The sequence below is a fragment of the Ochotona princeps genome, chromosome 24 (assembly GCF_030435755.1).
Source record: "Ochotona princeps isolate mOchPri1 chromosome 24, mOchPri1.hap1, whole genome shotgun sequence".
In the NCBI taxonomy this organism is placed as follows: domain Eukaryota; kingdom Metazoa; phylum Chordata; class Mammalia; order Lagomorpha; family Ochotonidae; genus Ochotona; species Ochotona princeps.
In genome coordinates, this window is record NC_080855.1 from 8,527,049 (window position 1) to 8,553,965 (window position 26,917).

The 26,917-nt window shown below is 50.1% G+C and overlaps 1 protein-coding gene and 1 non-coding gene across 2 annotated transcripts; both read right to left on the minus strand.

The window, feature by feature from the left end:
* Window positions 1-1,575: 1,575 nt before the first annotated feature.
* On the minus strand, window positions 1,576-26,894 carry MEIOB (meiosis specific with OB-fold). The gene is made up of 13 exons (XM_012930237.3): window positions 26,731-26,894; window positions 24,379-24,436; window positions 20,503-20,634; window positions 18,537-18,609; window positions 16,462-16,657; window positions 13,984-14,084; window positions 12,981-13,033; window positions 12,799-12,894; window positions 9,966-10,067; window positions 8,334-8,487; window positions 6,560-6,743; window positions 5,751-5,837; window positions 1,576-1,786 (listed from the first exon to the last, which is right to left on the minus strand). Exons 1-13 carry the CDS (start codon window positions 26,797-26,799, stop codon window positions 1,676-1,678), a joined length of 1,416 nt encoding a protein of 471 aa, XP_012785691.2. The 5' UTR covers window positions 26,800-26,894; the 3' UTR covers window positions 1,576-1,675.
* LOC118757813 (U6 spliceosomal RNA) lies at window positions 4,433-4,539 on the minus strand. Its single transcript, XR_004995378.2, has one exon. It is a non-coding gene; the product is annotated as a U6 spliceosomal RNA (small nuclear RNA).
* Window positions 26,895-26,917: the final 23 nt, after the last annotated feature.

A 26,917-nucleotide genomic window follows, 5' to 3' on the forward strand; every position in this document is an offset into this window, starting at 1 on the left:
GTAACGGAGGACACATACATGCATGTCTCATGTTTCTTCCATGTTCAGATAATTGAACTAATAACATTTACCAAAGCACAATTAGGGAAGGAAAATCTTACTAAGAGGAACAATTAGCTAAAGTCAGATAGTGACCAAGCTACTTAAAACAAAGCCAAGGGAACGCTATAGGCCAAAGGCACGAATCCTGAGGTGGGCGTTTGGGCACCAACTCAGATGCCCATGTCCCACAGCAGAAGGCCTCCGTCCACTCCAGGCTTCAGCTTTCGATTCCAGTTTTCTGGAATGCAGGTCCTGGGGGGACTGCGCCTTGCCGCCCACGTGGGGGATCTGACTCTGCTCCCGGCTCTTGTGTTTGGCCTGAACAAATCCAAAGCCCCAACTAGAAGCAGATAGGTTGGCTCACTTGTTCTGTCTCTAAAGTAAATATTTTACCTTAAGAAGTCAATTTAAAAATAAAGCTGGCTCTTCCAGGACAGGGGCTCATGGTGAGGGCACAGGGTGTGTCTGTCCCTCTCTGAAGGCCTGTAGTCAGGTCAGATTCCAACCAGCGTGTACCTTCATTCCATAAATGTGTGAGCCACACTTTGTGCCGCCCTTTGACCTTCAGCCCTGCAGACATCATCACGTGAGACAGCGGTGTGCCTGTCCCCGCCAGCCCTCTGCCAGCAGACCAGGCTCAGGGCCGAGGCCGAGGCCCCGAGCCCTGCCTCCAGCACCAGCCCCGTCAGGGCAGCTGCGGCCCTGCTGTGGAGATCAGCACACACGCCCACCCGGGACAGCTGCAGACAGCACTGGAGTGGCACGCCTTCCCGGGGTCCTGAGCTCCTGGACACAAGCCCAAGGCGGGAGGGCGCTCTCCCCACCCTTACTTCACCAGGGGTCAATTCGCCTCCCTCTGCAGCTGCAGATGGTAAAACCGAGAAGACATTCTAGGCAAGATAAGTGTGTATCTCCCGACGGCAGCTTTATGAACGCTGATACTCACTGTGCTCTCTCCACTCCTGTGGCAGGTGATGGCAGCCTTTGGCACAAGGGGGCTGACCCTTGCAGGCCGCCGCTCAGCGCAGTCCTGACTCGGGGTCTTCGAGGCCCGGAGCCTGTGCCCTCTGGTCAGTGCGTGTGCTGCAGCAGCAACCTGCCGAGCGGGCCCACCCCAACAGCCGCACAGACCCCGGCCACTGCCACTGTGGGAACTGTTACAGCTGATCCCTCCCGGGTGATTGAGACCAACTTGGCCTCCACAGGAGGGCCGGGCCTGTGTCCTCGCAGGAGGGAAGGGTCAGCATGGCTCTGCCCCACCCGGGCCTGGCGGCGGATGGGCTGCACCCACGGCCCGCCGTAGTTCCTAGAGCCTGATGGCAACCAGTGGGAAGGGCATAAGGAAGACACCGTTCACTGTGCGGGTGAGTACGCTTGTTTATTAGCTGCTGTAAACACTTCCCGACACAGGAGGGTCTGCAGCAGAGCCAGCAGACGAGGCCCAGCGAGCAGTGAGCACCACTGAGTGCTTCCAACTTGACCCAAACCAACTCCAGGAGGGATCATAACCACCATTCCCAGGAATGATCCAAGCACATGTAAACAAAATATATTTTCCCATCATTTTCAAATTAATCTTCTGTTTCCAGGAGAGCGAGGCACCCACACTTCTCAAGTTTGAAATGACCCAAGGTCAGAAACGGCCTTGCCCAGGGAGGTTCCTGCTCGCCTCGGCGGGGTCTGCCGGCACACAGGAGAGAATGCTGACTCTGAGCCCAGCCCTGGCTCGGGGTGAGAAGACACACTGTGGAGAGAACACCGCAGGGGCGTGAGCCGACACGAAGTGCAAGGGATGTTCATGCTAACTTCACTTAAGACATTGGAAAGGATGCCGACCTCAGGCAGACAGCTGCAAACACCACTAACGCTGTTCATGACTTCTCAGCTCAGCCTACAAACCCAACATGAAGAAGCGAGGGCCTCCCGTGGCCCTCCACCGACTGTGCCCCACGGACCCGCAGCCGTGAACACAGGGACCACATGACGCACTTTCCCACAGTGTGCAAAGCACTCCCACAGGTTTGTATTATAAAGTGGGAAGAGCTATCAACCACTTTAATTTCAAAGACAAGATAGGAGCATGTGCTGACGTAGGAAAAACTGTGAAAGACTGCACGGGCAACACAGAGAGGGTGCCCTGCTTGTGGCCCGTCGGGGTTATCTGGCCCTGCCTGCCGTCGTGGGGGCTGAGCTGCTCCAGCTGTGGGGTGTGGAGAGGCGGTAATCACACACGCCGCTGCTCACGGGTATCTGTGTGCAGATGGCTTGATTCTGCCGCACAAAGGACACTAATTCTGCACCAGGTTTGTAAGAAACCCATTTCAAGGCCTGGCACAAGAGCCTAGTGGTTAAATCCTCCCCTTGGATCTGCCAGGATCCCGCATGGGCGCTGGTTCATATCCTGGCTGCTCCACTTCCCTTCCAGCTCCCTGCCTGTGCCCTGGGAAAACAGTCAAGGACGGCCCAAAGCCTTGGGACCTTGCACCCGCATGGGAGACCCTGAAGAGGCTCCTGGCTCCTGGCTTCGGATTGGCTCAGCTCTGGCCATTGCAGTCACTTGGGGAGTGAATCATTGGACTGAAGATCTTCTGCTCTGTCTCTCCTCCTCTCTGTATATCTCACTTTCCAATAAAAATAAGTAAAAATCTTAAAAAGAGGGTCTGGTGCGGTGGCCTAGCAGCTAAAGTCCTCAACTTGAACGCCTTGGGATCCCAAATGGGCGCCGGTTCTAATCCCGGCAGCTCCACTTCCCATCCAGCTCCCTGCTTGTGACCTGGGAAAGCAGTTGAGGACGGCCCAAGGCTTTGGGACCCTGCACCTGTATGGGAGACCTGGAGGAAGTTCCTGGCTCCTGGGTTCGGATTGGCACAGCACCAGCCGTTGTGCTCACTTGGGGAGTGAATCAACATACAGAATATCTTCCTCTCTGTCTCTCCTCTCTCTATATCTGACTTTACAATAAAAAAAAAATCTTAAAAAGAAAAAAAAAGACACTATAAAAATATCCAGAATTCAGGCTGCATGGGGGTGGGGTGGACGCATTCTTCCCGGAGGATTGGCGGAAGGGGAGCCGGTGGAAGCTGGAGGGCATCCAAGAGGAAGGGCCAGGAAGTAGGGCTGTGATGATTGAAGAGAAAAAATGTTAAAAATTAAAATAATAGAATAATAATAAAAATATTCATTCTGAATAGGAATATTTTGTTCTTGTCTCCTTTGTGTGTGGCAGGGAGATAACTGAGCCACCACCTGCTGTGGCCCAGGTTCACACCAGCACAAAGCTCTAACAGAGCAGCGCAGGACCTGGGGTGGGGCCTGAGTGGCATCTTCGTTTTAAAGGTTTACTTACTTGTTTGAAGGTCAGGATTACAGAGAGGATGAGAAGGTGCGAGAGAGGAGAGAGGGGGAGAGACGGGGAGAGACGGGGAGAGACGGGGAGAGGGAGAGACGGGGAGAGGGAGAGACGGGGAGAGGGGGAGAGAGACGGGGAGAGGGGGAGAGAGAGACGGGGAGAGGGAGAGAGAGACGGGGAGAGGGGGAGAGACGGGGAGAGGGAGAGACGGGGAGAGGGGGAGAGACGGGAAGAGGGAGAGAGAGACGGGGAGAGGGGGAGAGACAGGGAGAGGGGGAGAGACGGGGAGAGGGAGAGACGGGGAGAGGGGGAGAGACGGGAAGAGGGGGAGAGAGAGACGGGGAGAGGGAGAGACGGGGAGAGGGGGAGAGACGGGGAGAGGGAGAGAGAGACGGGGAGAGGGGGAGAGACAGGGAGAGGGGGAGAGACGGGGAGAGGGAGAGACGGGGAGAGGGGGAAAGACGGGGAGAGGGGGAGAGGGGGAGACGGGGAGAGGGAGAGACGGGGAGACGGGGAGAGGGGGAGAGACGGGAAGAGGGGGAGAGAGAGACGGGGAGAGGGAGAGACGGGGAGAGGGGGAGAGACGGGAAGAGGGAGAGAGAGAGACGGGGAGAGGGAGAGACGGGGAGAGGGGGAGAGACGGGGAGAGGGGGAGAGACAGGGAGACGGGGAGAGACGGGGAGAGGGAGAGGGGGAGAGACGGGGAGAGGGAGAGACGGGGAGAGGGGGAAAGACGGGGAGAGGGGGAGAGGGGGAGACGGGGAGAGGGAGAGACGGGGAGAGGGAGAGACGGGGAGACGGGGAGAGGGGGAGAGACGGGGAGAGGGGGAGAGAGAAATGGGCTTTCCATTCACTGATTCACTTCCCAGAAGGCTGCAATGGTAGCTGGGCCATCTTTTTTTTTTTTTTTCAAAATAATCAGAAAAAAAATTATTATACTTAAATGTGTACATCCTACTATTTAAAAACAAGTAACAAGCTTGCTGGTGCCATTAATTTACTGAACCTGTTTCACTGGGACACACTCATGTTCAATGCCACAAACACATGAAACCTTTCACAGATTTGTGTGTCATTCTTGCGCAGGGGACATGCTAATCTTCTCTGTATGGTCCCAGTTTTAGTATTTGTGCTATTGAAGTGAGCACGAGCTGGGCCATCTTTTGCTGCTCTTCAGAAATGGAGCAGCCAGGACATGAACTGGCACTCAAGGGTGATACAGGTACTGCAGGTGGCAGCTTGACCCACTATGCCACAACACTGGCTCCCCAGGCAGAGCTAACCACTGGACTGAATGCCACTCTGAATTTAAACTGAGCAGCTCACTAACAACTGGTCTGCACAGAACCTACTTCTGAAATAGAAACTTGCAGCTCAAAAAGTGGCTTTCGGAATAGACAGGATCTACCTGAAATGCAAGCAGTGAAAGAGAAGCATGGGAACTCAGCCCAGCCTCGAACATGGTGAGGTCCGGGGCGGGGCCCTGCACAGCCGCACCTGTGCCGCTACACCGTGAGGCTGCAGGAGAACCCACCGGAATGGCAGAGTGGCTAACAAGGCTGAGCTTTGGGCTCTGTGACATCAAAGCTCTCACAACACCGTGTCCGCCTGCCGTCACGGTCCGGTGGATGCTGATGCGGCACCATCGCTCTGTCCCCAGTGCCGTGTGTGTCATGAGCAGGTTTGGAGTTCTATGTTAGATCTGCTACAGCAGGCAGCAGTGAGTACGCCTCACACGAGCAAAGTACAGCACCTTCTCTGAGCGTGGAAGACAAAGAAGGAGAAGCACAGAGACTGTAGGCCACAGTCCTGTCCCGCCTGCACTGGGACCTTCCTCACGGGCAGTCAGGGTCTCACTCTTGTGCTCCCTGTGCCCCACGCTGACACACTGCCGGGGACCCCCAGAGTGCCCACAGAACCCTACGAGCTCAGAGAAGCTCACTAAGCCCCCCAGGTACTACGTGCTGACAAGTAGTGAGATCAGGGTTCAGCCCAAGCTGGCATCTCAGCATTTAGAGCCGGGCCATCTGCCGCCTTCCCAGGCAGAACAGGCCACACAGCAGGTGGGAGGGGCTGAGCCCACGGCCCCGTCCACGGCCTTGGCCTGGAGTGGACACCAGCTGTCCTCCCCGTTCCGTTCCTTTGGGTTCATTCCTAACTCCTTTATGCCATATGAACAACCTGATTCCTGCCAGGGCACCAGAACTCTGCTGCACCCACGCACATTGGGCCTTGCTATGCATGATAAATCCCTGGCTCATTAGCTCTTACTCTAGGTTTTCCTTATTGTTTGGACATATTGAAAAACACAGTACTGTAAAATACACTAACTTTTTAAAAGATTTACAAATACACTAACTTTTAAATAAATTTTGCTTCTTTCCAAAAGAAGTTTCCACTTTAATGATGTTTTCTGTTCATCTGTCATTGCGAGAAACTCATTTACCTGTTAAGAAAAAAGATTAAACATTTCTGAGGCGGTCAGAGGTAACTCATCTTGACAACAATGTGAGACAAACTCACTAAAGATGAAACCTCGCGCCAGCGATCACACTCAGGCCCTCCGAGCAGGCGGGGCGAGAAGAGCTGCGAGGGGTCTGCAGAGCCCACCGGGAGCTCCACAAGGAAGCACCACTCAATGATATGAAGCTGAACTTGGGACAAGAGCTCCATACTCAATGTCATGACATGGTTTCAACAATAAAACACAGTGCCCACCGTCACACACATGCTGCAGACCAGGAAATAAACTGCAGGGCTACCACTGTGGGGTGTGGCCCTGCTGTGGGGTGTGGCCCTGCTGTGGGGTGTGCTCCCTCTGCGGAGTGTGGCCCTGCTGTGGGGTGTGCTCCCACTGTGGGGTGTGTCCCTGCTGTGGGGTGTGTTCCTGCTGTGGGGTGTGGCCCTGCTGTGGGGTGTGCCCTCACTGTGGGATGTGTCCTTTGGTGATGGGGTGCTGTGTTACCCACCCTCACTCAACTACAGGAAACACCATGTGTATTCTTCCTCGTTGGCTAAATGCCTCAGTCACCACCCAGAACAGACCATGGAAGCTGTTCACAAAAACAATGGGTTTCAATCAAGATTTTTACTTCCTCCTCGGGACTTCCTCCTTATTGCAGCGACTCGTTTCAAGGGCCATCTCTCCGCATCTCTTCTCACACGTACCGTGCAGCCAAAGGTCTCCTCAGCGACACTTCCCGAGAGGCCACAGGACTGGAGCGTGCCTGTGTGGTCAGTCAGGTCTACGAGCATGTCAAAGCTGGCAAACAGCGGCCTGCAGCCCAAAGAATCTTTGTGGCAAGTTGGACACGTGTTGGATGCCTCATTTACAATGTAACCACAGGCAGAGCTGGAAAGAAGCAGAGAGGCAGCCGCTGACGGCCCCGAGGGACACACCCCGAGGGACACAGCCGTGCCTCCTGCACAATGGCCACATACAAGTCTCTGAACCAGCAAGGGCACCCTGCTGCGTGAGACAGCAACCAGTACAAAGCACTTTGTACACGGCCACTGCCAGTGTCTCCTCACCAGACTGGGCCCAGCAGCCCACTCACTCCTCCCGCTCTGCTGGGGACTCGGCTCAGCCCTGAGCTCTCCCTCCATCTCAGCTGTGGCAGGACCCGCTCTGTTCTTCCCACTCCTTGTGATGCGGCTGTGTGCACCTGAATTCCCTGCCTGGAAGCTTGGAGGTCAGGGGTCATGCCCGTGCCTAGAAACTGGGTCTGGGGTGAGCTCACTTGGCATCCTGCGCTCAGTCTGCAGTCTCTACACAGAGCCCTGCAGGACCAGGCAGGGACAAACCCTAAATGCCGGCAGCACTGTCTTCAATGGCATCTCATGTTGCTGAAGTAGGCTTGACTTCAGACTGCTCACAGACAGCATCACACACGCCTGGCATCTGCAGGCTGCTATCTGATCTGCTGCCGCAGGCTGGCAGAGCGCCAGGGAACAGGCTGGCACACGAAGGTCAGCGGCGCCAGGGCAGGTCAAGGTCCTGTGGCGGCTACCGCACCTTGTGAAACGCCACACTGGGACCGCTCCGCACTGTTTCACAATCCCAGGTAAATTCACAACCTTGTCAATAACACACATTCCAACGGCGAAGGCCACAAGAAGGTTTCCACTGTCACACTGTAGACATCTCTGGCCAAGCACTGTGTAGCCATGAGGGTGAACTCTCCTGGGATGTGCGCTTTGTGCGAGCGCAGGCAACCCTCCACCTGGGAGAGGTGGCAGCCGTCTGCATGAGGCAGCTGGAGATATTTAAACACTGTCATTACGCTGCCGTAGCAAATGGCAGCCTTCATGTCATATCCCACCTGTCTGGCTAGGGCCTGACGCAGCAGCCTAGCAGCTAAAGTCCTTGCCTTGAGCACGTCGGGATCCCATACAGGCGCCAGTTCATATTCCAGCATCCCTGCTTCCCATCCAGCTCCCTGCTTGTGGCCTGGGAAAGCAGCCGAGGACGGCCCAAAGCTTTGGGACCCTGCACCCGTGTGGAAGACCTGGAAGAGCTCCTGGCTCCTGGCTGCGGATCGGCACAGCTCTGGCCGTTGCGGCCATTGAGGTCACTTGGTGGGGGTGAATTAACAGATGGAAGATCTTCCTCTCTGTCTCTCCTTCTCTCTGTATATCTGACTTTGTAATAAAAATAAATAAATCTTTTTTTTTAAAAAAAGAGAAAGTATCTGGCTGCATCACATCTTTCTATTTTAATGCTGTAGAAAATACAGGTTATGTTTTACTTTAAAAGTAAATTATAATCTGTGAATCTAAATATTTGCCATGAAAACTTTACAGTATGGCTTGTTTATTCATAGATTTCTCTTAGATTCATACCACTGTTACCTACAAAAATGGCTTTAAATTAATAGTTTCAAATTTACCAACGATAAGTGTTTCCCACAAGAATGAACTGTTAAGAATACTTGCTCCTTACCACCTGTGTCGCACCACTTTTGCAGATTCGCCGTCGATGTTGAGCGTAGAAATGTAAGCATAAAGAAGGCCACAGAATGGCTCGGCTTTCCCTTCACCCTGCAACGCCTTCGCCTTCAACTGTTCCACCGTATACACATCAACGACTGCACTCACTGGAAATAAAGAGGATTGCAGCTAAATATACACTTCCAGAACCACAACAAATTGTGAACAAATAAAAATCTCAAGTCAAGTGGGAACATTTTGTAGCTTAAATTAAGCAATAAAACATATTACATTTGCGATATTAAAACTGATCAGAAAGTGACCTAAAAGAATGAGAACCTGTCCTTCATCGCGTGTAAATTCAGCCATCTAAAGACATTTTTAAAGATTTATTTAGTTTTATTGGAAATACATAATTATAGAGAAGAGAGACAGAGAGAAAGATCTTCCATCTGAGCTGAGCTGATCTGAAGCCAGGAGCACGGAGCTTCTTCCGGGTCTCCCACTTGACTCACTGTGCACTGTGTTAAGCCTCCTGTATGACAAGGGAGAGTTCCTTCAGGACATGGACTAACGTGCTCCTGGCCTGAGCCCCAGACAGCAAAAGACAGACCCTTCTGGAAGGACAGTCTCCACAGGGGCCCAGGAACATGACACCCCTTGCAAAAATCGGGGTGCATGGGACACTTAGCTAGGAAAGGACTCACTATAAACCTTTAGCCAATCTGATGGAAGCTAAAGCCCCCCCAAATGTTTTAAACTACCTTTCTGAAAGTAAAAATATAGTACTTAGTAGTACAGGATCCCGGCACGTTCAAGGTGAGGACTTTAACTGCTAGGCCACAGAGCCAGGCCCAGAATATTGTATATTAAATAGTGAAAACTCCAGGCCCAGGCAATAGCATAATAGCCTATTGGCTAAATCCCCACCTTGCATGCCTGGGATCCCATTAGAGCACCAATTCTTTCTTTTTTTTTTAATAAAGATTTATTTATTTTTATTACAAAGTCAGATATACAGAGAGGAGGAGAGACAGAGAGGAAGATCCTCTGTCCGATGATTCACTCCCCAAGTGAGCCGCAACAGCTGGTGCTGTGCTGATCTGAAGCTGGGAACCAGGAACCTCTTCCATGTCTCCCACATGAGTGCAGGGTCCCAAGGCTTTGGGCCATCCTCGGCTGCTTTCCCAGGCCACAAGCAGGGAGCTGGATGGGAAGTGGAGCTGCCGGGATTAGAACCGGCACCCATATGGGATCCCAGGGCGTTCAAGGTGAGGACTTCAGCCGCTAGGCCACGCCGCCGGGCTCAAGAGCACCAATTCTAATCCCGGCAGCTCTACCTCCCATATAGCTCCCTGCTTGCGGCCTGGGAAAGCAGTCGAGGACGGCCCAAAGCCTTGGGACCCTGCACCCGCGTGGGAGACTCAGAGGAAGTTCCTGGCTTTGGATTGGCTGAGTTCCAACCATTGTGGCCATTTAGGAGTGTCCCAGCTAACAGAAGATCTTTTTCTGTATTTCCTTCTCTCTCTAAATCTGCTTTTCCAATAAAAAATAAATTAAAAAAAATAAAATAAATCTTTAAAAACTCATGCAGGCTCAATGTTGGCCTTCAAAAACGTCAAATATTTAAAGAATCACTACTTACCATTTATGGAGTCTCTCAAATAACTGTCAATTTCATCATCCAAGACATTTGCTTCTTTATTTCCTTTTATAAATTTCAGTAGAATGTTAGCTTCTGGTGTATCTTCAATTGAACATGCACAGTAAGTAAAAAGCAAACTTATTTTTTAAATCATGTGACCATTCCAGAATTACTTTTAACAGAAAAAAATTAGAGATTAGAGATGTTTATGATGCGAGCACACAGAATGTTATGCAACCAGTAAGCAAGAGGCAGCTCCCACTGAGGCGAGGTGGGCAGCAGGCATCGCTGGCAGCAGTGCAGCTCACAAGACGACAGCGCCTGCACCTCCAACTCAGAACCACTCACCAGGTGCAGGTACCTGAGAGCAGCCAAACGGGGCGATATTTTACTGCTTTTTATACTTTTATGTATTTTCCAGTTTTATATGTATTGCTTTTCCTGAAAGGAACAAAAAATGTTTTGTAAAATGTTTCCCTCAAAGCCTTGCTCCTCAAATTGGGATATGTACTTTTGTCAGTAAAGTGATTTCACAAAGGCTCTCAAACGATTCTCATTCTCCAGTCCCCAGACCCCAGACCCACAGCTCCACACTCCCACATCCCACGTGAACAGCCCACAAACCATCCCGATGAGTTCTAGAAATGACTCCCCGGGGCAGGAGTGGCTTCAAAGAGGCGCGCTTGCTGAGTTAGGGCCCAGAAACCAGAGCAAGCTGCTCTAGTGGACCTTGTCAGTGAATATCAGATGCTGAACCCTGCTGACCACCTGCAGCTCAGTTTTGAGCCCAGCACAATGGCCTAGTGCCTAAATCCTTGCTTTGCATGAGCTGGGATCCCACATGGTTGAAGGTTTGTCTCCTGGCAGCTCCACTTCCCATCCAGCTCCCTGCTTGTGGCCTGGGAAAGCAGTCAGGGGAGGACTCAAGGCCTCGGGATCCTGCACCCATGTGGGAGACCAGAGGAGGCTCCTGGCTCCTGGCTCCTGGCTTTGGATCAGCTCAGCTCTGGCTGTTACGGTCATTTGGGGAGTGAACCAACAGAGAGATCTGACTTGCTTATTCTGTCTCCCTCTTTCAGTAATTCTTTTTTTTTTTTTTTTAAGACTTATTTCTTTCTCTTGGAAAGGCAGATTTACAGAGAGCAGAGGAAGAGAGGAAGATTTTTTGTGCAAGCGGTCACAACGGCAGGAACTGTGCCGATCCGAAGCCAGGATCACTGGAGATGGGCTCTCCCACGCGGGTGCAGGGGCCAAGGCTTTGGGTCGTCCTCCACTGCTCTCCCAGGCCACAGGCAGGGAGCTGGGTGGGAAAGTGGGCTGCTGGGATATGAACTGGCACCCATATGGGATCCCGGCGCTCTCAAGGCAAGGACTTTATTTGCTAGGCTGCTGCGCCAGGGCCTACACTTCCAATTCAACTCCCTACTTGTAGCCCGGAAATGCAGCAGACAATGGCCCAAGTGTCTGGACCCCAACACCCGCAGGAGAGATCAGACAAAGCTCCTGGCTCCTGGCTAGGGCCTGGTCCAGCCTGGCGTTGCAGCCACCTGGAGAGGACAGCTGGGGGCAGAAGACCTTTTCTCTCTCTAACTCTGACCTTCAAATAAAGTAATTAAATCTCAAAAAAACAGTATTTCTTTATCTGAAGGCAGAACAACAGTGAGGGCTGTACCACAATGCCAGCTCTGCATTTCAAAATTCTCAGTGCCAAGTTATTCATTTGAAAACAAACTAGTAATGTATTTATTTGAGAGACAGTCAGACAGACATAGAACACTCCCGTCTCCTGGCGACAGCCCCTAGTTAGGGCAGAGCCAAGGGGGTCTCCTACATGGGTGGCAAGGAGCTCAGAGCTGGGGCGAGCACCACCGTCTGGCAGGGCCTGCAGGAACAGCAGGTGGTATGGACACCAGGACCCGGGCTGCTGTAGCACAGCGCGATGAGCCACACTGGTGACACCAGCACTCCCCCTCAGAGCACTGGTACCAATTCAGGTTACTGCTAAAATCCCTGGGAAAGCACTGAGCAATGATCCAGGTGCTTGGGTCCCTGCCACCAGGAAGAGACCCGGATGGAGTTCCAGGCTCCTGGCTTCAGAATGAATCAACTCCAGCCACTCTGTCAATTTGGAGAGTGAACAGAAAATCTCTCTCCTATCTCTTCTCTTTGTTTGCCTTTCAAATAAATAAAAAAGGAGGAAGGAAGGAAGGAAGGCAGGCAGTCAGGCATTGTGGAACTCCTAATGCCATCTTATCTACTGAGCCAAAGCCAGTTCCTAAGCTTATCTGTTAAATTCCACCTGTGACCTTGGGCAGTCCCTCCTGCTGACATGGCCTTGAGGCGGTGCCCCGCTGTTCTGGTCCAGTACTGCATTACTCCTGACAGTTACGCCCGCACCTCAGCGTACCAGGCGCCTTGCTTTGCCCGCTGACCAGCCTCGCACCCTGCCTGCAGCTGCTGGGAGCTGCCAGCCTTCATCTACAGCAACAAGTCAAGCTGCCACACACACAGGTGCCATTCATGAGCAAAACAGAATTTAGCCTCGTCAATCACTTAGGTAATCCAATAAATAACACTGACCTTTTAAAAATCATCACAAGGGACAACACCGTTCAAATACATGTGTTTTTCGCATTTCTCTAGCAAAGATATTAAAGATATAGCTCATCTTAATTTTTAAAAATGTCATTATAAGGCATTTTTTACTTTTAGCTCAAATTAAATCTATTCTTTTTTTTTTCAAATTAAATCTACTCTTAAATACACTGCACAAAAATTAAAACATGTCCACCAGCATTTCCAGATGAATGAAGAATGTCCGAATGCTTTTTACCTGGGTTAGTTGTAATAATGGTTTTTGAGATGATGGTTGCTGTCATGCAGTTTCTAAATTTGTCAAAACTTATTCTTACATCTGCGGCAAATATTACTGTTGGGAGAAAAGTCACTTTAAATTGTTTTATCAAGGAATAAAATAATGACAAATACTTAGCCCTGCCACTGAGTTACAAATACCTGTTTCTCCTGGAATCCAGCTCTGGACAAGCAGAATGGACTCATTATCCCAACTGCGCATGTTTCAGGAGGAGCAGAACAAGAGAGCCACGTTAGAAAAAAGCCAGTAGTGGCCACCTGTTTACTGCAGACACAGGGGCTGCTTCCGTGGCCAGGCCTGCTGCTGCCTGCGGGGGGGGGGGGGGGGGGTGCTGCTGCCTGGAGAGGGTGCTGCTGCCTGCGGGGGTGGGGGTGCTGCTGCCTGCGGGGGGGAGGGGGGTGCTGCTGCCTGCAGGGGGTTGCTGCTGCCTGGGGGGGGGTGCTGCCTGCAGGGGGTTGCTGCTGCCTGCGGGGGGCGGGGGGGTGCTGCTGCCTGCAGGGGGTTGCTGCTGCCTGGGGGGGGGCGGTGCTGCTGCCTGCAGGGGGTTGCTGCTGCAGTCTGCCCTGAGGAGCACCGACCACTGTGGATACCTCACTCCCTCAGAGCACACTCAGCTGGACGCTCCTTTAGGTCATCACATGCAAGTTGCCCCTGGGGATGAGGAATGCAGACTCCGACCAGGGCAGGCCTGCTATGGGTAAACTGCTCAGGGAACTGGATGGGTCAGGAACACTGCCTTGCTGGTTTCCTGTGGCACAGAGGGCCTCTTGTGCCCTGGAGGGCTTCGTGGTGCAGCCCTACCCCATTCCCCCAGCGCTGCTTTCCCTCACTGCTCAGGACCCTGACAAGTCTGGCTTGTTTATCATCAGCACCCATTCTCAGAATACAAAACAAAAACTAACTGGTCACAAAACAGCCAACTTAGCAATTCAAGAAGGAGGCTTGTTTTTAAAATGTCCTTTATCTCCTCTCATTACTCCTTAGTCTGACACAGTGAACATGCTGTCTGAGGGGCAATGGCAGAATCTCTTGGGCAGGTGGGGGAGGTGACCACACTAGGTGGGGGAGGTGACCACACTAGGGGGTGAGGGCAGGTGGGGGAGGTGACCACGCCAGAGGGTGAGGGCAGGTGGGGGAGTTTACCACGCCAGGGGGAACGAGGACTCTGTCTCATCGAAGAGTCTGACTTCACACCTCTGGCCCTTTCTTCGATCGGAAGTTGTAAAGTGTTTTTTCTCTCCAATCTTGGAAATTGAAGGAAATCATTATTTTTTCTCTAATTATAAAGTTCTTAAATATTTGTTGACAGAAATAGACAAATGTTTACCTTCTGAACATAAAATAAGAAATACTAAAACAGCATGACCCATTAATATTTATTTGATGACTTAAAAGTAGCTTCTATCTCTAAGTCTATTTAGCTGAAGATATAAATTATACACTTTAGGCCCATCGCCATAGCCTAGCAGCTAAAGTTCTTGCCTTGAATCTGCCAAGATCCCATATGGGCACTGGTTCTAATCCCGGCAGCTCCACTTCCCATCCAGCTCCCTGCTTGTGGCCTGGGAAAGCAGTCGAGGACGGCCCAAAGCCTTGGGACCCTGCACCCGCGTGGGAGACTGGAAGAAGCTCCTGGATTCTGGCTTCGTATTGGCTGAGCTCCAGCTATTGCGCTCACTTGGGGAGTGAATCATCAGACGGAAGATTCTCCTCTCTGTCTCTCCTCCTCTCTGTAATTCTGCCTTTTCAATAAAAATAAATAAATTTTTTTAAAAATTACACACTTTAGGGAGAGCAAGGCAGCCATGTTAAGGCTAAGGACGAAAGTGCCGTGACAGGCCCTTGGGGGCAGCGACACAGACTCCTCAAAGTTGGAACAACATTTTCATATATATATTTATATATATATATATATTTGTATAATATATAATAAAATATAGAAATTTTATAATACTTTATGTAATAAATATAAAATATTAAAACACAAGATACAATATAATTATAATATAAAATTATTGATAATATGAAATATAAATAATGGTAAATGTTATTATAGAATAGAATATATATATATATCTTTCCAGAAAAGATATCTGGAAAGAGTTACAGAGAGAGAAAGCGATCTTCCACCTGCCGGCTCACTCCGTAAATGAGCACAGTGGCTGGGGCTGGACCAGACCAAGGCTGAGCGCCCCGAGCTCCAAGGGCCTCCCCAGGGCTGGCAGAGACCCACGGACTTTGACATTTCCTGAGCGTCAGTAAGGAGCTGGGTCAGCAGAGAGGGAGTCAGGACTTCATCCTCACACAGAACATGTGACCGTGGAATTGTTTCTCTGGTCCAAAGTGAACTCATCAGATATCAACACCACTTCTACCTTCCTCGCAGAGTTAAGGTGCTGAGCATGAAAACAAGTAAAGTGATATGGGAGAGAAGATGCCGGGCAGGTGTCCCACAGAAGGTGCTGGGCCTGAAGTCCAGTTGGGAAGCCCACACCCCCAGGAGTGCCGCGGATGTGCAGCTCCCTGCTAACACTGACCCTGGGAGACATGGTGTTGGCTCAGTGGTTGGCTTCTGCCACCCATAGGGAGACTGACGTGTTTCTCCTGTTAAATGATAGATGAGTTGTGGAAATGGAAATGTAGTGGGAACGGATGACTGATTAGTAGGTGCTGACGCCCTGGCCTTGGAGTCCTGGCTGTCACCTAATGGTTACTACCACAGAATGAAGAATGGCTTGCTTTGGAGAAACTGATTACACTAACTTAGAACAATATCTTTAAGAGCACCTGGTTGACCATGAAGTAAAAATTAATTCATCGAACATTTGTGCATGCCAGCTTGGTCATAAAGTTAAAAACAGATCAATCCAACATGTCTGTACAAGTGTGTGATGTGTCTGAGTAAATAAAGACGCAGCTTCTTGAGCTGTTGGCACAGACGCCAGGTGACAGAGTCCGTGTCTCCTCTTCTCGTCGCCTCCACACCCCCTTCTCGATACTTCTCCTCACATACTTTACTGTACAAAAGTGTATTTCTCAAGTCCGCCTTTAAACCTTTGCCCTGTCATTTTAGAGCTGAGAACTCAGTGAACTAACTGAGACGGACACAGATGCAATGCAAGACCACACTCCGGCACCCCACATGGACTGCCCCACTGTGCACGGGTCCCCTGCCCCTACCCCCAGAGCAGCCCTGAGGACACCCACAAAACTGTGCAGGCTTCCACTCAGCCCATCCTTTCTGTTTGTGTCTTTTTTTTTAAGATTTATTTTTATTGGAAAGCCAGATATACAGAGACGAGGACAAACAGAGAGGAAGCATCCAAGGCGAGGACTTTAACCACTACACTATCGCACGGGGCCCTTGTGTCTTTGCTTAATCTGAATTCTCACAAAGGAATCATTTATAAGGATACTATGCTGCACTTAGAATCCAAAACCAATTTTATCTTGACACTGGTTCTCAGATAAGACGATCCCTTCCCTTCAATGAGCAGTGTTATCATTCTCTTAATTTTACCACTAAGACACAGAAGAAAAATGATCCCAGCTGGTCCTGTCCTTGACATTCCCAAGAAGAGTGTGGTGAGAGCAGTTGGTCTTGTTGGGGGTTTGACTCACCGACCTCACAGCGGCCAGCACATTAACAATCCTCCCATCCAGTGTGTGTCCATTGGCAACAATGTCACCCAAGGCATAGTAATCACGTGACTCCTTAACAGGTAAGTGGACCAAGCAAAGCAGCTTGCTGTCCACTTCATAATCCGGACAAACTTTCAGAGTTGAGTGATTCTCGCTGAGCAGTAGTTTACACTCACTAAGTTGCAGAAACAAACGCAAAAGTTAATGATTTTTTTTAACAGAAGAACACTGCAAAGCATTTTTGTCTAAACTGAGAAAGTATGCTGCACATCTAGTCTTGCCTGTGTTCCAAGCGCGCAGCTGCCCGGCCTTGCCCAGGACTCTGGACTCCAACCCCCTCTCTGCCATGCGCGGGCAAAGGAGGACTTTGGCACTGCAGGGTGGGAGCAAAGTTGTGCAACGCGCGAAGCTTAGGGCACTGCCGGGGACACGGGCGTCCACTGGATCGAGGCCCCTCCAGATCCAGGGTCCTGTTAGAGCATCCTGGGAGACAGAGCAGGATGGCTCTTGCGCTCCTGCCGCCTGCCTGGGAGAGCCAGATGGCATTTCCAGCCTTTGGCTTCAGCCTGGCCAATCCTGGATTGGTGGGCGCTGGAGGAGGAGCAGATGGAAGATACCTCTCTCTATGTGTTTTTCAAATAAAAGTAAACTTCTAAATTTCAAATAAATTTTTAAAACTTTAGGTGGTTCTAAAAAGGTAAAAATGGGGCTGGTGTGGCTGTGTGGCTTCAGTCCTTGAGTGCCCGCTCTAGGGTTGCAGCTCCCCGACGGTGTGTCTGTGCCACAGCAGAGCTCGGGCGGGGCGCAGGCCCTGCCGCCACAGCACAGAGTGGCTCAGCACTGGCTGCAGAAGTCGTCTGGGACATGAGACAGCAGAGAGAACCCTGCCTTTGCCTTCTCCTCTCCCCCTTTCCATCTTCCTCCACGGGCCTTCTAATAAATAAATACATCTTTAAAGATTTATCGACTGGAGCCCAGTGCGATAGTGTAGCAGCTAAAGTCCTGGCCTTGAACACACTGGGATCCCATATGGGCGCCGGTTCTAATCCCAGCAGCCCCGCATCCCATCCAGCTCCCTGCTTGTGGCCAGGAAAACAGTCGAGGACGGCCCAAAGCCTTGGGACCCTGCACCCGCATGGAAGACCTGGAAGAAGCTCCTGGCTCCTGGCTTTGGATTGGCTCAGCTCCAGCCATTGCGGCCGCTTGGGGAGTGAATCATTGGAAGGAAGGTCTTCCTTCTCTCTGTATATCTGCCTTTTTAAATGAAAATAAAATAAATCTTAAAAAAAAAAAAGATTTATTGCTTGGTCGATTATTGGAAAGTTACATTTACAGAGAGGAGAGACAGAGAGGAAGATCTTCCATCCATTGGTTTACTCCCCAAATGGTCCACAATGGCCGGAGCTGACCCGGTCCAAAGCCAGGAGCCAGGAGCCTCTTCCGAGTCCCCCATGCAAGTGCCGGGTCCCAGGCTGCTTTCCCAGGCCACAGGCAGGGAAGTGGAGCAGCTGGGATACAAACTGGTGCCCATGTGGGATCCTGGTTAAAGCAAGGTAAGGACTTCAGCCACTAGGCTACTGCGCCGGGTCTATAAATAAATATTAAAATAAATAAACACATAAAAGCACAGGACTTGCCATTTCTCTCGGCTCCACACAGAGCGCCTTAGCCAAGGACAGCATTGTTCAGGCGGGAGCTGCTGTGCCTTCAGCGCCCTCTACAGGCTGGCCTCGCAACAGCTGCCACCCCGCCGCCCAGTCTCCCACAAGGCCTGCAGGGTGGGCCCCACTGCCTGCCTTGCAGGTCCCACAAAAACACACAGAAGTTGTAAAATTGACCTTTTTCTAATTGTTCAGTTTTAATGTGACTAGAGTCAATTTTTTAAAGAATCTAATATTAAAGTTCTAAAAACAAAGCCATTTTTATATGACTGCATCAAAGATAAGCATTTGAGAGAAAATTAAACCCCTAATTTTCAAACAGAATACTGTAAGCTCAGTGCTAACATGACAGAAGTCATTAGTAGTGACCATCCTGACACACAGATGACCCACCTCGGAGTGGTAGGAATGAATCGCTCCTCTCTCTCCATGTCTTTTCTTTGGATCAGGGGATTTTCAATGATCACTGTAACAGAAGGCAAAGCGCATGAGTGTCACCAGACAGGAACAGGTTCAAGACCACCCCGTGCACACAGCAGGGTCCAGCCAGGCCGTGTGACCAGCATCCTAGGCCTCCCCATCACTGTGCGGACAGAGCCACCACAGTGTGGACAGGGCCACCACACACGCTGTGAGGACAGGGCCACCACAGTGCGCACAGGGCCACCACACACGCTGTGAGGACAGGGCCACCACCCATGCTGTGCAGACAGGGCCACCACAGTGAGGACAGGGCCACCACACACGCTGTGCGGACAGGGCCACCACAGTGCGGACAGGGCCACCACACACGCTGTGCGGACAGGGCCACCACAGTGCGGACAGGGCCACCACACACGCTGTGCGGACAGGGCCACCACAGTGAGGACAGGGCCACCACACACGCTGTGTGGACAGGGCCACCACACACGCTGTGAGGACAGGGCCACCACACACGCTGTGAGGACAGAGCCACCACATTGTGAGATGGTGTGGCGGTCAGCCTGGTTAGTGACATTACCAGTGTTGTGTGTGTTAATCCCACTGTGGCATGCCTTCATAGAAGTGTATTGATTGAGTGACATTGGTTGTAACACTCACTGACCTTGCCTTGCTTACATGTGCCCCGGGCAGCAGCGGCGGGTGGAGAGGCACACAGAATCAGAGCTGCTGCTCTGGGCTGTCACTTCCCAGCTCAGGCACCGCACCATGTCACAGCTTGTTTCCCCACAGCCTTTGTCAGGCCTTCCTTAGCATATGTAGTCAGCTTACATACACAAGTAATTTTAAAAAAAATTATAAAACAATATATTTCTCTTTTGATTCCATTTTCATGAACGCTGCAGTGTCCTTGTGAGACTAACGACCTGTGTCCACTTAAGGAACGCATGTAACTGCATCAGGCAGTGGAAACTGGGGAGGTTGTCTGCCGTACAGTGTACAAGCTCGGAGATGCTGGTGTGGGTATGGAGATGCTGCCTGCCCGAAGGAGCAGTCCATCACTGAACCCCCCCGCAGGCCTCCCCACTTGTCCTGGGAGTCTGCTCCTGCCGGCTCTGAGGGAGCAGAGCATGCCAGCTCATTCAACAGTTACAACAACCTTAAAGGGGTATTATTTCACAGGTAAGGTCTAACAAGATTAAGACATTTTCTCAAAACCATGATGTAAGTGAAGTGTTGGAGGTGAAAATTGAATCCAACTCCAAGCTTCAAAGTTCTTGTTCTTTTGATGAAAGCAAGCTAGACTGACTGACAGGGTTTAAAGTGAGTAGAAGGTACAACTGATTTGGTATTTTGCCTAAACTCCTATCCTAAATCTCACTCTCACATGAGCAGGCTGAGCCTCCGCCCGGGGCACCAGCAGCCCATGTGGGCGCCAGACTGAGTCCCGGCTGCTCCACTTCCCTTCCACCTCCCTGCTTGTGGCCTGGGAAAGCAGCAAAGGGTGGCTCAGCAAGGTCCCTGCACCCATGTGGGAGACCTGGAGGAAGCTCCTGGCTCCTTGTTTCCAATCAGCTCAACTCCAGCCATTGAAGCCATCTGGGAAGTGAAGCAGTGAATGGAAGATCTCTCTTGGTCTCTTCTGTGTGTGTGTGTGTGTGTGTGAGACAGAGAGAGACTTTAAAGTAAAATAAATGCTAAAAACAGAAAAAGACTAATAGTTGATACAAACTGAAATAACACTTGCAACCTTAAGGTGATAAAAGTGCCTAGTAAAAACATTTGCATCATTCCTGCCCGCTCCCAGGGACAGTTCCCTTAGGAGCCTGACATCTGCAGTGTGCTGCTCACAAAGCCCTGGAGAGTGGTAGATTGTCTTACTTGGTTTAGGTTCCTTCAACATACCACAGGAGAACTGCTGGCACACAGGGCAACTCACCACACTCGCCGACCCGGAAGCTGCCAGAGAGGGACTTAATGTGGTCTTCATTGCCCCAGGATGTCACATTGACAAAGTGGCTTGGCGAGTCTCGAATGGTGAAATTGAACGTGTATCTTTCTGATCCAATATCTAAGAAAAAAGCAATGCTTTTATTTCTCAAGTGAAATTTTTCATTTTTTCTTTGAACAAATGATTAATGACCCTGATGACAAATTACTCAAACACATGATACAAAGTGTTACCTCAAGTACCCCTGCTACTACAATTCAGTGAAGTGCAGCAAGCCACCAATCAGACTGTGACGCCCTCTCTCCGCGGTCCTCTGCGCACAGCAGGCAAACACCCAGCCTTCAAGTGCCCACAGTCGCCTGGGTTCCACAGCTCTCTCTCAGCCCCACGGTTCATTATCTCAAAATAAACTGCATGCTGCCCAGTGACCACCAGGGGTCAGCAGCTGCATGTGTATTCCAACCAGGGACTCTACTGGCAGGCTTATTTAAACAGTCAAGGGGGGGGCGGAGGCGTGGCCTAGCGGCTAAAGTCCTCACCTTGAACGCCCCGGGATCCCATATGGGCGCCGGTTCCAATCCCGGCAGCTCCACTTCCCATCCAGCTCCCTGCTTGTGGCCTGGGAAAGCAGTTGAGGACGGCCCAAAGCTTTGGGACCCTGCACCCGTGTGGGAGACCCGGAAGAGGTTCCAGGTTCCCGGCTTCGGATCGGCGCACATCGGCCTGTTGCAGCTCACTTGGGGAGTGAATCCTCAGACGGAGGAGGAGAGACAGAGAGGAAGATCTTCCTCGACTGCTTTCCCAGGCCACAAGCAGGGAGCTGGATGGGAAGTGGAGCTGCCGGGATCAGAACCGGCGCCCATATGGGATCCCGGGGCGTTCAAGGCGAGGACTTTAGCCGCTAGGCCATGGCGCCGGGCCCAATGAATAAATCCTTAAAAAAAAAAAAGTCAACAGGGGGTGGGTGTTAGCACAGCAGTGAGTCACCTGCAAACCATATGGGAGAGTTTGGTTCAAGTCCCAGCAACTTCACTTCAAATCAACTTCCTGCAGTACCACTGGAAGGCAGGTGCGCCTCCACCACCCACTGCCAGGCTCCTGCTGTGGCCTGGACGGCCCTGCTGTGCAGGCATCAGGAGGGGAACCAACAGATGCAAGATCTCCCTGACTCCCAAGTAAGTTGAAAACTTACTTAAGAAAAAAAAAAAAAAAAGACTGTGGTTATCTAACTATATTTACATTTTTAACCACCACAAAATTTTTTGAAGATTTATTTATTTTTATTGCAAAGTCAGATATACAGAGAGGAGAAAAAACAGAGATCTTTCATCTGCTGATTCACTCCCCAAGCAGCCACAACGGCTGGAGCTGCGCCAATCTGAAGCCAAGATCCAGGAGCCCCCTCCAGGTCTCCCACACGGGTTCAGGGTCCCAAGGCTTTGGGCCGTCCTCGACTGCTTTCCCAGGCCACAAGCAGGGAGCTGGATGGGAAGTGGAGCTGCTGGGATTAGAACCGGCACCCATATGGGATCCCAGCACATTCAAGGCGAGGACTTTAGCCACTGGGCCACAACACCGGGCCCACTTTTTTTCTTTTTGTATTTGTTTGAAAGACAGTTACAGGAAGGGAAAGACAGAGATGCCTGCCACATGTACTGTCCCCCCCCCCCCCCCCGCCTCACAGCTGGGACGGGCTGTCCAAAGCCAGGAGCCAGGAGCCAGGGGTGTGGGCTCTCCCACCAGGTGCAGGGTCCAAGCACTCGTGCTGCCCTCCACTTCCGGACCATTAGCTGGGAGCTGGGTTGGGAGAGAAGCAGGCAGGTTTAAACTGGCACCCGTATGGGAGCTCAGCTCTGCAGGCAGATTTACCATTATGCCACATACTGGCTCTGGGATTTCACTTTTCAGCCACAGTTATTGCAGTGCTTAATTTTTTTGTTTGTGTGAAAATACATATGCAGAGGAGTAGCATTGTGGAGGAGTGGATTAAGCTGTTGTGTGTGTCACCAGTGGTTTGAGGCTGCTCCACTTCCACTCCAGCTCCTCACCAACACCAAGGGAGAGCCGGGAGGATGGCCCCTGCAGCCAGGAGGGAGACCAGGAACAAGCGCTGGACTCCCAGCTCTGGCCTGGCACAGCCCCAGGCATGCAAGCCATTTACAGAGTAATCGGAGATGGAAGATCTCTTTCTTGCTCTGTAATTCTGACTTTGAAATAAATCTAAAAATCAATTTTTAAAAAAAGATTTATTTTTTAATTAGAAAGTCAGACTTACAGAGAAAAAGGAGATAGAGAAAAATCTTGCATCCACTGGTTCACTCCCCAAGTAGCTGCAATGGCCAGAGCTGAGAATATCTGAAGCCAGGAGCTTCTTCTGGGTCTCCAACAGGGATGCAGGGTGCCAAGGCTTTACCCGTCCACTGCTTTCTCAGACTATGAGCAGGGAGGTGGCTGGGAAGTGAAGCAGCCAGGACATGAATCAGCACCCTTATGGATGCAGGCGCTAGCAGGTGGAGGATTTGCCAATTGAGTCACCGTATGGCCCAGTCCATTGCCCTAATAATACACGCTCTGGACAGCAGTGGGGTGGTAACCCCCGCACTCGGGCCCCTCCCACCACGCAGAACAACTGGGCTCCATCTCCACCCATCCCTGCCCGCTGGAGGCATGAGCCAGTGCGAGGAAGATCTCTATCCCTCTGTCTTTTAAATAATCAAGTAATTAAAAAGAAAAAACTTTCACCCTTCTCTCTGTGTCTTATTTGAAGTTTACATGTGTATATTTCCTCTTATGCTAAAAGTTATAATTAAAATAGAATTGTTACTGTGGGCTATGCAGGACACTAACCCTTACACATTTTTAACACATTCTTTGTTGCAGTAAATAGAAGAGATCTTAGACGCCGTCAGTCCAGCTCCAGGCCCTTTCTCTGGGACACTACTACAGCTGAACGTGACAACTTCTGGGGTTGGGGCTGTGGTGTAGTAAGTCAAGTTAGCACCTGACCACCTGCCATGACGGCATCCCATCTGGGAACTGGTGGCCGTCCAGCTGCTCCACTGCCAATCCAACTCCCTGCCAATGGCCTGGGAAAAGCCGTGGAAGATGGCCCACGTGTCTGGGCCCTTTCCACCTGCACAGGACACCTGGATAAAGCTCCCGGCTCCGCTTTCAGCAGCACTCCGCCCTCGCCCAGCCCCGGCCATTACTGCTATCTAGAGAGTGAACCAGAGGATGGAAGATCTCTGTTTTTTTGTCTCTCCCTCTCTAATTCGGAGTTTCAAATAAGCATAAATAAATAGTTAAAATAAAAGACCAAGACTGGGCCAGAGTGATACCCTAACGTCCTCTCGCCTTGAATATGCCAGGACCCCATATGGGCGCCGGTTCTACTCCCGGCAGCTCCACTTCCCATCCAGCTCCCTGCCTGTGGCCTGGGAAAGCAGTCGAGGACGGCCCAAAGCTTTGGGATCCTGCACCCGTGTGGGAGACCCTGAAGAGGCTCCTGGCTTTGGCTCCGAATCAGCACAGCTTTGGCTATTGTGGACGCTTGAGGAGTGAATCAGCAGACAGAAGATCTTCCTCTGTCTCTCCTTCTCTCTGTAAACCTGACTTCCCAATAAAAATTAAGATAAATCCTTTTTAAAAATTATGTCTGAGAAATATCAATTAAAAGCATCACAAATGAATTTGTTCTCCTCCCATATATGACCTTAAATTGAATAGCGGACTATGCATTAGAGAGCTTGGTCACTGTTCTTCAGGAGCTAAGCAGACATGGGACACTTCATCACTTGAATAAACTGTTACAGTCACAAGCCACAGTTGATTAAATATAAACCAAAGAGTTAAACAAAACTTAGCTCTTTCTGTCTGGAAAGCCTTTGACGTCTGTTTTCCCAATTACTATACCGATTATTTTCTGAAAAACATAAGTACATAGAAGACCAGTGTAAACACAGATGTAGACAGCAAATTTAATTTCACAGATGTACTAAGACAGTTAGTGCTATTACAAATCCATTTCGTACACACTGTGTTTCTTCTGTATTTCCAAACACCAGATAGAACTTGGTAGTTGCCCTGGGCTATCAATCTTTGATGAATTCATCCCAAACTCAAGTGTGTCTTCAAAGCTTTCTTATATAGGCTTTCCAACAATCCACAGCAAACTGATTAGCTTCTTAATCTAAACACTCTGGACAATAATATAGGTGAGACTGTACCAAAATTTGTGTATTTTTGTTTATTATTTGTGTATTAGTTATTATTTTGTATATATTGGTTTATGTATGATTCTAGAGTACTAATCTTTAAAACTTAAAGACAATAACATCTCTTTGTTTCAATATTTAATTATAATGATCATCCAAAAAATCATTAAATCTTTTCAAAAATAAAAACTACTTTTTATGAAAATAACACTGCACTAATTGCAGCAGCCGATTTTAACCTTATAATGACTAGTGACATTTAAAATACAGCAAACTTTTGAACACACCCCAAGTAGATGAGCTGTTGGCTAGTCGGCTGCCTAGACACCACAGCTATTATTTCAAATCTCACTGAATTATCGGGAAAGCACAACTCATGAAAGCAGAGAGTAAAAGTTACTTACAGAAGAAATGACTAGACAGTAGTTTATCTTTTTTTGAAAAAATAAAAAGATTTATTTATTTGATTGCAAAGTCAGATTTGCAGATAGGGGATTTGGAGAGAACCATCTTCCATGCACTGGTTTAGTTTTCCAGCGGCCGCTAAGGCCAGAGCTGTGCTGGCACCATCCAGCCAAAGCAGGAGCCTCTTCCGGGTCTCCCACGTGGGCGCAGCGTCCAAGCACTTGGCCGTCCTCCACTGCTTTCCCAGGCCTCAAGCAGGGAGCTGGATGGGAAGCAGAGCAGCCGGGACACAAACCGGAACCCATAAGGGATCCTGATACATGCAAGGCGAGGATTTAGCCACTAGGCTATTGCACTGAGCCCACAAATACATTATCTTTTAAGAAAAACTATTAACATTATCACTTCTTGACCTTTTGGCTAAGATTAAGTGTTAAAAACTATTAACACTAAACACTAAATTTTAACAGTAACAAACTTTGAAGTGCGATGTGTTAGTCACACATAAACTTATTCTGACCATGATTCATAAAAGCAGATACAGGGGCCTGTGCAGTGGTGCAGTGTACTGATCTGCCTACAGTGCTGCTGTCCCATATGTGTGCCGGGACATGTCCCAGCTGTTTTATCTCCGATCCAACCCACTGCTTATGGGATGGGAAAGCAGTGGACCACGGCTCAAGCACCTGCACCCCTTCAGGAGATTCCAGGCTCCTGGCTTCGGATCGGCGCAGCACCAGCTGTTGCGGTCACTTGGGGAGTGAATCATCGGATGGAAGATCTTCCTCTCCGTCTCTCCTCTCTGTGTATCTGACTCTCCAATAAAAATAAATAAATCTTTTTTCAAAAAGAGGCACATATAAACAGCAAACTACTCAGAGAGGGATGGAAAGGAGTACACTAACTGCTTCGCTGCGAGTGCTTTGCCTGCCAACTCCAGCCACAAAAGTATTGATAAATGTGAAGTCACTGAATTCCTCCACAGCTTCTCACAAGGTCCGGGTGTGCAAGGCTTGCCTGCAGCGCACCTTACGTCATGCAGGCAGTGCAACAGCAAGTACTTAAGACAATACACCGATGATTTGATTACAGAACTGCTACTGCTGAATAAGAATCATTTAATTCTTTTTTTCTGAATTTTTTTTTTTAAGATTTATTTTATTTTTATTACAAAGTCAGATATACTGAGAGGAGGAGAGACAGAGAGGAAGTGGAGCTGCCGGGATTAGAACCAGCGGCCATATGGGATCAAGGCGAGGACCTTAGCCACTAGGCCACGCTGCCGAGCCCAAGAATCATTTAATTCTACATTTTTAAATTTGGCTATTCACCTAAGTTGTTATTTTATTTAATATTTATTAAGGTAACATAAAAATGTTGACCACTTCGCATAATTGCCAGCGGTCCCTGCCATCACACATCGTCCCCAGGACAGAACAAGGTGAGTCTGTGCTCAGCCGGGCCAGTCACGGAGAAGTGGGGCACAGAGCAGCGCAGGGCGCGGCACTACACTCGCTGCACCAGTGTGGCGGCTGAGCCGATCCCGGGCACGTGCCTTCTCGTACCGTACAGAGCTGCACTCTAGCACCGAACCTACCACATTAGCCATACTTGGATGGAGACTGGAAAGTGCAGTGAAGGCCTTCGAGGCAGAGGAGTTTGCCATTTTTTAACCTGTATTTTACAAAATAGAATTTAGATGTATAAATTAAATAACTGAAATAAACCATGAAAAATTTCAAGGTTTAAAAAGCTATTAAGAAAAACACTGGATATTTCACTCT